Here is a 12,536-nt window from a genome sequence, read left to right as displayed (position 1 = left end):
TTTTTTGTGGGGGGTTGGGAGGGACTGACAAAAAGAAGGCAAGATCAACTTCTGAAAAAAGCACCCAGACTTTATTCCCAAGAGGTGGTACTTATACCCAGCTTCTTTTACACTAAAATGTATTAGAATTTGAAGTCATCATTAAGGTATATAGGTATTTCTTTAGCCTTCAGAAATTCTTCCAAACACTGGATTCAAAATATGGAATTCTTTGTTCCACTAAAGCACAAGATTTCACTGAACTGTAAAACGTATGGGCAAAGTGCTAATGAGAGGCCATTTCAAAGTAAAATCTTATGCAGATTCATTGTTCCACAGAGTGCTGGCAATTTCTGAGCCGTGGGTTATACTCAAGTGCATGAGGGTTTCCATCCTGAAGACCACCCATCGCAGAAAGATTCCTGGCAGCAGCAACAGCTGTGCAAGGTCTTCATCACCAGTTTTGTAGGCTAACTAGTTCAGTAACCTTTTTGCACCTTTCTGTCATGCATCTGGTACTGACAACTGCTGGAAACAAGAGACTGGAGTAGACAGACCATGACTTTCATACCATATGATAATTATCATCTACCTCAATTTTATAGACCCCATGATGTACTGGGAATAAGCCTTCTGAAAGAGAAGAGTTTTGCTCCTATAGTTTTGCTTGGTTAAGTAATGCACAAAGACATCCAAAAGAGGAACTGGACATTAATATGGAAACAAGATATCCAGCTATAATAACTAAGGTAAACTAAAAACTTTGGAAGAGGAATACAAAGCTTTAAGGCTCAACACAAGCTAGCTCTTCTTGATTAGGAGACATTTATCAGGAGACGTTTATGGGGAACAAATAATCCCCACTGGTGTCCCAGAGAGCTTCTTGAACCCTTTTCATGTAGTGGCCTTTGAAGAGTATTTGGACTAGATGGGACATGGATATTATACAGTATGACAGTTGCTTTGTGTCCATTATAAAAGATGTCTCATGGAATTAAATGTCATTTTGTAAACATCTGTATTTCCAGGTGTCATCATAATCACTTGTTACAACAAAATAACAATTCCTCCCTCCCCCCGCAAAGGATAATTTACTTACTGGTGGGTAATCAAAGTCTATCTGGTTAGCTAAATTTAAGATGTAGTCGATTCGAAACTGGTTCTCTGGATTGGCTAGTTCAACTGGAGGTGCCAAATTCCCCATTGCTGTCACTATTGTCTACAAAGAAAAGAATATATTTATTAGAGAATTAGGGTTTAAAAAGATAGTTTTGAGTTGCTACAAACAATGGCTTACGCACTTACCTCTATAGCTTCTTTAATATTGTTTTTAATATCCTGAATTTTCATTTTCTTCTCCCTGTAACCAAGAAAACATATGTTAAATTTATGAGCCATAAAAAACACTGAAGTCTATAACATGGAATGCAAAAGTAAGAGTGCTTCATCAAAATTAAATATTACTCAAACAAATAACATATGTACCCTACCACTACTCAGTCATTGGATATATTTGTCATAAGGCCAGATCAAATATATTACCTGGTAAGAAAAAAATGGAGATTTTTTCCATTTCAAATGCATGTACTTAAAACACACAAACTTACTGTAATCTTTGATGGTGATGAAATTGTATTAGTGCCATAGCAGGCATTCTGCAGATAAAGCAGGTTTGGTTATATCTGTGTGTACAGACTAGAAATACCTGGAGGCTATTTGGAACAGCACAAAGAAGGAAATGAAGAGATAAAATGGACAAGGTACCAAAAGTAGAAACAAAGCAGAAGAAAGCAAAGCACATAAAAAGTACACAAAAGATATGAGAGTGAAAACAGAGTCAGAGAAGAAAAAATCTGGAACAGAGAGCTTAGGCCAGAAGGAGATACGTAAATTTAACATCACAGACATGCCAAGTAAAATGGGATTAAGAGGACTAATCCAATGTATAGCATTTTTAACAAAATACAAGCAGATTATTCTACAAGATACTACAATACTCTGAATATGATATGCGGTGATACTTTTATTTGGGATTGTCTGCACTGGATATGAAAGAAGCTATTGTCACTCAACAGGCTAAATAAAGCTATGGCATCAGTGATTTTACTTCATTGAATTCACCAGGATTATAACTGGTTATAAAGGCTGTTTACAGATGTTAAAAAATCCAAAAAGCATGCTTTACTGGAAGCAGCAACACATTCGACCTGGATCTGCAGTGTCTATATAGATCGGGCACTTCTGCAGGGCTTTTTGGCACTCTTATCTAAAGCTGATTCAATCAGCTATTACGTAAAAGCGCCAAAACCCCCCACTAAAGCACTTCATCTATACAGACGTTGGGTGAGCCGGGTCCAATGAATGCAATGCTTCTTCTGGGCATGCGCTGGACTCAGCGTGGGGGCACACCGAGTCTAAAGCAAAGCACCATTTGGGGGTTTTTTGTTGTGTGGAGTTTGTTTGTTTTTTTTAAACTTCTGTAAGCAGCCAATGGCCACGTCCACACAAGCATGGATGCTTGTTTCCCTGGGGACATGAAGCAGCAGCACACCTTGCACTAGCTTTTCCCAGGGAATGCCTGTGCCATGCAGGTTGCCCCAGGTAGGATAGGGAAGGCTGGGGCTAGCACTGAGCTGGCCCAAGCAGCCTTACCTGGGGTGCAGGGGACCTCCTGCTCCAGAGCCTGGTCGGCAGCTGGTGTTGGTTTTGCAGTGCTGGTTTTGAGCAGAGTGCTGTCCCCACATGCACCGCGCCCTCCTCCCCCTTCCCCTTTTTTTTGTGGGCTTTTTTTGACCTTGGGAGATCCTAGGGTCAAAAAACCCCTCACGCTGCTACCTTGGAGCATGGAGAACAGCTGAATGTGAAGTACATGGAGCCGCAGAAGTGCCTGCAGTGCCACATATTGCACAGCCATGCTTGTCTGGATGCGGCCAATGTGTCCAATTTAAACCCATGGTCTTTACCAAAACTATTTGAACAGTAAATATATTATTATTTGCAACATGTGTGCAAGTTTTGTCAAACGAGAGGCATAATTAAGAGGCTTCTTGTGTTAGCATGAATCTTATTGTCTTAAGAGTTTACTGTTAGCTTAGGCTTTTCTTTTAAAAACAAGTCTACAATATAATGTTGATTGTGCAAGACTGAAGATGAAAAACGGTATAAAAATACCATTAATTTCTTGATGCATATTAATTTATTTTAATCAATCAAATCTGCTGTAAACCAACTCATGTCAGTTATCCACATAACTCCTTAAAAAAAATAAACCAAAAAAAACCCTAAAAAATTGCTAAGGTAGCCCTTTTAGACTATGTAAAATTAAGCATCACAGAACACTTCACTGTCTGGGTAATTATTTATATTTTGTGGAGCTAATGAAGCATTGTTCTGTTCCAAGTGCTTCTTATTGTTTTCACTTCTCTATAATTAATCACGAGTCGCAAACAAAACGAAACTGAAAGTATAATCAGCAATCAGGAATACAGAAGAACAGCCAAGGGGAGGGGGGACGGCACAACAAGACAGGCAAAGATTACTGGGGATGGCTGGGGAAATGTGAAATAAAAGATTAATAAACTTTTCAGGAGAAGACAAAGTCCTTGAAAACATGAACACTGTACTAGCAGCTTCCACGTTGCATTTTCTGAGTGTGTACAGGTCTGGAGGTAATTTTTCTAAAGCTGCTAAGATTTGATGGTAGCATAACAAATACATTTATCTACTGAAAGAGAACAACAGCGTTAACATGCTTTCTACCGAGGCTCTAGCAGAGCTGGATGCAGGCAGGGTAGTGACATTCTAACATCAAACAGATGCTAATTCTTTGTTTTGTTGCGTCTGTGATCTACCTACAGACCCTCTTACTCCGATTCCACTATATTTAAGGACTACCAGTTTTTTGCTCTGGGGATTGGGCACTGCTGATGGGAACAGGGCAACAAGCCAGAAGAGGCCAAAAGTACTGAACTAAGGAAAATAAATAAGACAGGAAAAGGGGGAGCTCAACAGTCCTCTCCATCCTCAATGTCTTCCCATCTTCCCTCTTTCATTTTTTAGCCCCTGAGACTAGACTCCCTCCTCCAAAACGTGCACCAAGAACACTAGCATTTTAAAGTATTTACAGGTGGGGAGGAAGATATTATGTGGTTGCTGCAACTGCAGTTGCATTAACCACAGTGACTTCCCATTTCTAAATTTGTCCTTGTAAAGAATAGGGTAAGCAATGCAGCCAACAAGCTTGGATAAAAAGAGAAGGGAGGAAGCATACAGGAACTGGTTTAAAATTGAGTATTTACTCTGGATTGATTTTGCCCTCTTTGTTCAAAGACCAAAACCTGCAACACTGCACCTTGTACAATCTCAATCTCAAAGAGCTCAAATAGACTGTGTATGTACTAAAGGTTAAGATGCTTTGTAGAACTGGTACAAAAGTAAGAACAGACTAGAAGGCTTTCTGCTGTTTTTAGAGCCACCTAGATTTATGTTCCTTCCCAAACAAATTTTTTGTAGATATCTTGAGACAGATATTACCTAAATTTACTTTTAGAACAATAAATTTTGCATAATAAAGATGCATATGATATTACATTCTAATTTTTAGTCAGTGTCTTATCTCTGCCTGTTAGATTCTCAAGCTATGAGTAGAAAAATAAAAAGTGATCATGGGTTTCACAATGGTGCGAAACTCCCACAATTCACAAATTGATAGATATTCATCGCCATCTTTATGACAGAATACTTTGCGTCCCTATTTCTGGTTTTGTTGCTATGGCCCTGTGGCACGGCCTGTAAACAAAGAATCTTATTACACAGCAATGAATGTATCGTCTCACTTTGTATTTTGTAATGTTTACTATGTGCACATTTTCCATGACAATGAGGCGCCTCACTTTGGAAACTCAAAATGTTCACCAACCCTTTATCCAACTACTTACATGCAGTGCAACTGCTTTAAAAAGGCACGACTTAACAACAGCTTTTATTCACAGATTTTCAAAACCTGCAGTAAATCCATCACTTCAATAAACACTATTTTCAGAAATTATAAAAATATTTTGGCCTACGGAGCTCTAAAAACCTGGAGCCTACCACCCATTTGCTGCTGCCAGAATTACTTCTACATGACCATTGCTGGCTTAAAAACATTTCAAATAGATTTTCTTTGTCTTAATAGGTGGACATGGCAGATTTCAAACTAGAAATCTGGTTAATCATTTTATATCACCCATTACTTCTGTCTGTTTACTTGATGCATTGGCTTTAAAATGGAAAGTGGATTAGTTTACTTCAGTTCTGGTTCTTGCATGTAGTTTTTTCCCCCCCAGTGTGCTAACACAGTAAGACAAATTTACTACTTGCCCCCACAAAATCTTTTCATTGCGATGGACTGGAACAGCCATAGCAGCATGGTAGTATTTGTGTTAAAAGGGTGACAGTTCAGCATGCTTGTTCTGCAGCTCAAGGAGCACCAAGATAATGCATGGGTCAAGAGCACTCTTTCTAACTTAATTTGTAATATAGTTTGGTTTAGCCCAAGCAAAATATTAAATTTTGTTGTGGCTGAAGTTGTAAAAACAGTTATCAAATACTACCTATTTAGCTATTTTAAAGGGCCAAAAGCAAGATGGACCTATTTATTAGAAGGCTATTGAAACCTATTCATTGCAACCTTTTATTTTAAAAGAAATCAAAACACCAAAGGTCAAAAAAATCAAAATCCCACTTCAGAAAGTCAGCCCTATTTGGTAAATCACTTAAATCACCCGTTTAAATGACTTTTAGAATCTATGCCCTAATGATTTTTCATGAAAGAGTAAGGCAACCTTTTCGTCTAGATTTTATAATGCTTTATCAAAATCTAAATAAATCAGCAGGCTACCAAGCAGACTGCTTTTTGTAAGACCGTTTAATTTTAACTTTCCTTTCATCCTAGAATCCAGAGACAACATGAATAGCGATGTTACAGTAGGAATGCAGAACTTTGAAAAAAGAAAAACATTTCCACATTAATGTTCCAAGAAACTCACTCATAGAAAAAACACGAGTAAAGCAGTCCATTGTTCATGAACCACTGCACTTGTTGCTGGGAGAATGAAAAAGAAATCAGATGGTGATGCCAAAGATTAAATAAAATGTGTTCTGGTGATTATTAAAAACAAAGTCACATTAACGAAATGTGCAACTCCACTGCTCTAACTGGTTCTAATAATTGACAGAGCAAAGGTATTAGTTTCAACTTCTAGTTAATCACATGCTTAGCTGGAAATGATGACAGGTTAAGAAACCATATACTGCATCACTGATATCTTTGAAATACCCAGACAACTACTAAGGAACATGTACAATTGTAAATATATCAATATTATTAATAGTATAATAACTTATTTAAAAATTGCACAAGTATTTCTTTATTTTTCAAACATTTTATGAAAGAAAATGACAAACAAGTGGCTTTCCTATGAATTCTATAGCAAACCTGCAATTAACTACAAAAAAACCAATTTTTTCTGAAAGACATTTCAAACAACAAAAATTTTTAGTCATTTTTCTGAAGAAGGTAACAAAACTATGCACGGTCACAAGCCACTGCCATTGTAACGTACACAAAGTAGCAAGGTTATTCAAAAAATGAAAGACAAGCACTTTCACAGTAAAATGGGAATTATATAGTGAACTCTGTAGCCTGATTATAAAATGCTTTTTAATGGAACAATCACTGGAAGGATAATAAAAGTACTGTAAAGATGCAATTGAAGTGCTGCAGGTGTATATATGGGAGTCAGGGTAAGGAGGCTTTTGATCAGCAAGAGCATGTCACATCAAGAGCATGTCACAGAAAACTTTTAATAAGGATGAATTATGATTGCCGATTAATCCAGGCACAACGACCACCTACAACAGAATTTGTTCTCCCTGGAAAACAAGTATACTTATCTCTTCTAATGAGAAAACAGTATACTTAAAATTCCTTAGCACATTACTTAAATAAACAAATGTTTACATTCAAGGATGCATGCATTTAGTTTGAGCCGATCTCCAACTTTAAACCGTTTTAAAAAGACAAAAGTGAGCAATGTCTGTGAATTAACAGCTTGTACTTTAGTAGCATTCCTATATTATCTGACCATCAGCCAGCACGCCCTGAATCCTGGTAAGTGCATAAAGCAGGGGCGGGCAATTATTTTGGGCAGAGGGCTGCTTACTGAGTTTTGGCAAGCCATTAAAAGGCCGCATGATAGGCAGCCAGGGGCAGATAAATATTAATTTTCTAAATGTTTTAGGGGCCCCACAGGCCGGAAAGAATGGCCTGGCAGGCTGCATCCGGCCCCCGGGCCGCATTTTGCCCATCCTGGCATAAAGACATAGGGCACGGGTTGGTTGCCTAACCGAGGACAGGAACTCCTCCTTGTGATCAGTAACTTCAGATCACGTAACGATTTCCATATCCAAAGTTAACACACTCATTATTAATTATGCCAGAAGACTGACAATTTACTGTAGCTGTCAGGATGCACTACATTTACCAAATGTTTATATCACTGTTACAGACAATAAAGAGCAATATAGATTTAAAGTGAATAATGGCAAATGCTGACAACTGGAGGAATATTTATTTTAATATAGTACATTAATTGCCTTTGGCTTCCTCTGAGAGTTGTTAACAACCTGGCTTTTGCCACTTTTAATGGTCAAAGTCTTAGGAATTATTGCATAAAGAGCTCAACTTCTGAAGCTGTTTCAAAATCAGCTCTCTATCCTAAATTTACTGGAAGAAGAAAAGAAAAAGACATCCAATTATATCTGATAATTCCACAAAACATCAGCATTTCTAGTTAGGCTGATTAGTTGCCAAAAGAGTATACATAGTCAGCATAAAAATACAAAGAAAAGTAACCTCCCTTCCCTCTGTATCCCAACTGTGCTGAACTAAGTATCAATTCACTATCACATACTAAAAATAAAAGGTAAATGGTAGATGCCAGGGTTTCTCTCTCTCATTTTAAATGAACAAACTTCACAGGCTGGCATGCTTTGCAAACAAATTCACAGTAATAAATATACTCACTTTCAGATACAATATAATGTGCTCATGTTTCATGGGTCTTAACATAACTGCATTAAAACTTCTTTACTCCCAACAAAAGTTAACAAAAATGAAAATTACTCCTTCTGAATCTGTCTAATAAATGCTGACCATATACAACCCAGACGTACAGAACTACAACTACAAGCAATGAAACCCACAACATTAAGATCTTACAGCCATCAATAAAAACATTAAACTGACATTCAAATTTACATCAATTTCCTAAGTTACTTTGTAAATCAGCAGTAAATGAAATCAGTGCGGCAGCCTGGATTTACTGCTAGGGACATTATCATAATGTGATAAAGTGACTCTAACACTTCCTTTTATAAGACAACACAGAAAAGTTAGTGAATCTGTTTGTTTTATACCAAGCTCGAGGAAAGAAGGAATTACTTGATCATCTGGTATTGAGCTTCTGCATACTGCAGGCTTTTCACACAAATACCTCTTACCTGAGCCAGGATGGAATAAAAATCAATGATAAAACCCCCCCCAAAAACAGATTTTTTTTTATTTAATTCCAATTTTTTGTTAAGATGGTTTAAGAAAAACAAACCCCTATATAAAGATAGTTTTAATTTAAGATATATTAAAGCTGAAAGAAATCATCATGGAATAGGGACTATAAACTTCTAATTATATACTAGTTGAGACAATATATTCATATACCCGTTTTAGAAAAGTTTTATAAATAGGTCACAACAGACCATGGACTATATTAGGGGCCCAATCTTGTGGGGTTCCCAGAGGCTCCTCTATAGATTAGGAAAGATTAAAGAAAACCACTCTACCCAATGGGACTCAGTGCTCAGTCTAGAAGATCTCATTAAGCATCTCTGTGGTGCTTAGTTTCAGTTCTCAAACTGCGGATTTGTCTCTCCAGAGATAACAGCCTTGTTAACAGCAGAGTATGGAGAGGAGAAAACAGACCTGATTACCCCATTAGCTCTCTTGTCTCTCTGCAAGTTTGTGTAGAGTCAAGCCCTTACCTCTCTCAAAAAGTGCAAAGTTTCGAGAAGGAATAAAGGATATCAAACAACAAGAATGATTAAACAAAACAATGATTAAATCAAGGCTTCCTGACTCATGAATTTAAATCATGATTGATTTAATCATCAATTGATTTGATTTAAATCAAATCCACCCTGAACGGAGTCCTACACATTTTACTTAAAAGCATTTCAATAGCCTGTGGACTAAACTGTTGTGTACCACAAGTATGTCTGGAGGCTAAATTGTTTTGTATTGAGAGTCCAGAGCAGGAGAAACTAAATTGCAATGCATATGGATCCTGCACGGGAACAGATTAGGGGAAATATGTCCAAATGATCCCAGTCATTAATCTGCACCCATGCAGCAGAGAAAGCAATACACGGCCTGCGCTACCTTCACCTGAGGGAATGAATTCCCTTCCAATTCTCAACCATAACCAGTCTGACCTCAAGACAAGACACCCAAATGTACGAGATTTCCTGTACTACCTAAAGGTTCAGGGCACCCCAGCAGGTGTCCTGTCTTCAGAGGTGGCCAAATTCAGAGAAATGCAAACCCAAAAGAACCCTGGAATGTATGTAACTAATTGTGCACTGGGGGAAAAAATCCTTTCTACCCCTGAATGTGACCTGAAATATGAGACCCTGATTAAAGTAGCTGCTTTAATGCACAGGTTCAGCTGTTGAGGGAAATGTACCAGCGAACGTTTTTCACAGCGAAATATGAAGCAGAGGTAACGCACAAAGAGAAAGGGGATGTCTAAAAGGAAAGAGGGGGAAAAAGTAAAAATAAAAACCACAGTACAATCGTAGATATGCAATGAGGAAGAATGGTGTTAGACTAGAACGATATAGTATTACTGAAAAGCAAATGGGGAGAAAGGAAAAGAAAGGAAGGAAATGGGACAAGAAGGGACCTGGATCATTATTCCAGTCCTATGCCACACACTCACCAGGTTCCCCCTTGCAAGCCATTAGTTTTTTTGCCCCCTGTTGTAAAACTGTCTCAGAGCCCTTCTCAAATGCTTAGGAACTAATTTCATGTGTAAACTGATTCAGGGACAGTTTATAACTATTTTTCTTATGACGATACTGCCCTTTAGCTTAAACTGATCTCCCTCCAGGAGTATAGTGTCTCTGTGCCCTCTTTTTAAAAGCCTAAACAAAGCTCCCCTCTTCCACAGAAACTCCCTTCCACCAAACGTTGTTTGTACTCTCGAGATTTTGCTTTTACTTTTTCCCTTAGAGATTTTGAATACCAACTACCCGCTCTGTCAGGCTAACGAGTTCTGACCTGTTCTTTTGTTGACCCATAACACTAAAAATCGGAACCAGCGCTAGCCAGATTGCTCCCTTTCTCGGTTCATTCTACTCAATTATAAATAATGTCTATTTGACAAAAAGAGGCTTGAATAGCTCAAGTCAAAAAATACTTAATGTAATACATGGCTAAAATAAAATCTCACTACACTGATTCTCAAATGGATCCAGCTTCCAGAGTCCTGGCAGATCACTAGCTAAACTTTCCCAAAAAGTATAATCAGCTTCACCCATATATAATACAAAATTCGTGTTAGGCTTCCAAGAGTTGCCTTTTGATTATTTTGTTGGATAAAATGCTGTAAGCTGCTTTGCTCCTGCTGGGCTCTTTACACACAAACTGAGAACTTATCTTCTTTCACTGATTAACACAGTACATATATATATGCACACTGTCTGCAGACAGCCACTACCCACTTTCAAGACTATAAGGGTTCACTTTAAGACAAGCAACTAATGTGGTGAGCCACTGATCAAATAAAATACAGCTCCTACAATCAATGGAAGTAATTGTCAGGGAAGCAAGTGTTAAAAAACAGAAATATGGAAAACCAAGCATAGATGATGAAAACCTTATTTGCATCTGCCATTCTTTCCATCCAGTGAACAGCTCCATAGTAAGATGATTATACAACTGCCAAGAAAACTACACCCTAACTACACACACTGGGGCCCCAGTTTTCAGGTTCCTCTTAGCTGTGCTCAGTGGAGACTCCAGGGGAGAGGTCAGAAAGCGAACTGTGAACCACTTGGCAGCTACAGCATTCTAGGACTTGCTAATTTGGCTGCTGCTGGAAGTTCAAGAAGCCTCAAAACCAATCAAGCTTTATTCCCAGATGTCTGTGTTCAGACAGTGGAGCTAGAGTACAGCGACTTTCTGACCATATCATACATCTCGTTGTGTGCAATATAGTTATGACGTTCTGGTGCTAACTCCCTTAGTCTTAATGTTGACTCCCCTTAATCTAAGAAAATTCCTTCCTAAACCAATTTAACTAGTTCCACAGCCCCTTCATGCCTATAAAGGGCCCAAAGAAGCAAGGGCAGAGCCAGAAATGGGGTCCATTTTTCTGCGTATACCATCCATTTACCCCAACTAATTAGCTAGCAATAGTTTAAGACAGTGTTTCCCAACCAGTATGCTGCAGCACAAAAGCGTGCCATCAGAAGTGAACAGGTGGGCCGCAGAATTTTGCCATGGCAATGAGCTACAATAGGTATGAGGATAGGGAACGTCTTAACAGGTGTGCCATGGAAAAATTGTATTAACTTAAGCATGCCTTGGGCTGGAAGAGGTTGGGAAATACTGGTTTAAAGATATGAATGTTAACTAAGCATTCACAAATAACTTTTTTGCCCCATACAGTGCAGTGCCATCCAAACTTCCAGCCCTGTACACCCCTGGATCTGGCCACACACTGGTGCCATCTGGTGCACAGGGTCACGTTATTTAGCCAACCGGGCTCCTCATGGGTCTGGAAATTTTGGAGCAGGGAAGTGGCAATTAATGTTCCCACTACTTACTCCCCCAGCTGCCAAATTCTGGACCCCTGGGGAACTGTGCAGGCTGGATGACATGGCACTGTGGAGCAAATGAGACCCATAAGAAGTAAAGCGGCCCTGGTATAGTGCATTCAACGTGTTGGACAAGGGCCCAGTAATTCATGCTTTACACTTCAGAAGTGGACAAACTGTTCTCCAGTTCTTACAGTTTATCTACACAAGTATGTTACATCAGATTAGTCTGCTCCCTTTAAATACAGAGAATTAACAATATCAGACAGAAGTGCGCCCACTTTATTTGATTAGACAGACTTCAGGTACTTTCCCTGTTAATCCTGTCCAGGCACCTCTGCACTCACTGGAGTTAACTGGGAAGCATTCCAAGCAGAAATTCCACAATTGCAACCCAGGCAATTATGTGCAGAAAAATTCAAAATTATGTGCAGAAAAACTAAAAAATATGCAAACCTTCTTTTCTTCCCCCCCCCTTTTTTTTTTAAACAAATTAAACTAAATATAACACTGTTTGAACCTTCTTTACAAACATATGCAGGTACTCTGTGTGGTTGGGGGTGGGTGTGGGGGGTTGTGGGTATGTATCCACAGTGGTTTGGCCAATGGGTGTGGGTATGGTAGTACGTGGGGTTTGT

General features: G+C 38.7%; 1 protein-coding gene across 2 annotated transcripts in view; it reads right to left on the bottom strand.

The window, feature by feature from the left end:
• The window catches only part of GNAS (GNAS complex locus), a 134,314-nt gene that overhangs the window by 79,564 nt on the left and 42,214 nt on the right, over window positions 1–12,536 (bottom strand). For both annotated transcript variants that reach the window (XM_025204696.1, XM_025204697.1), the window contains exons 3-4: window positions 1,285–1,339; window positions 1,079–1,198 (exon numbers count right to left, since the gene is read on the bottom strand). In XM_025204696.1, coding sequence (XP_025060481.1) covers window positions 1,079–1,198; window positions 1,285–1,339 — 175 coding nt within the window. The remainder of the gene's footprint in view (window positions 1–1,078; window positions 1,199–1,284; window positions 1,340–12,536) is intronic.

This window comes from Alligator sinensis, unplaced genomic scaffold, assembly GCF_000455745.1.
Source record: "Alligator sinensis unplaced genomic scaffold, ASM45574v1 scaffold970_1, whole genome shotgun sequence".
In the NCBI taxonomy this organism is placed as follows: Eukaryota; Metazoa; Chordata; order Crocodylia; family Alligatoridae; genus Alligator; species Alligator sinensis.
This window is presented reverse-complemented; position numbering and strand designations above follow the sequence as displayed.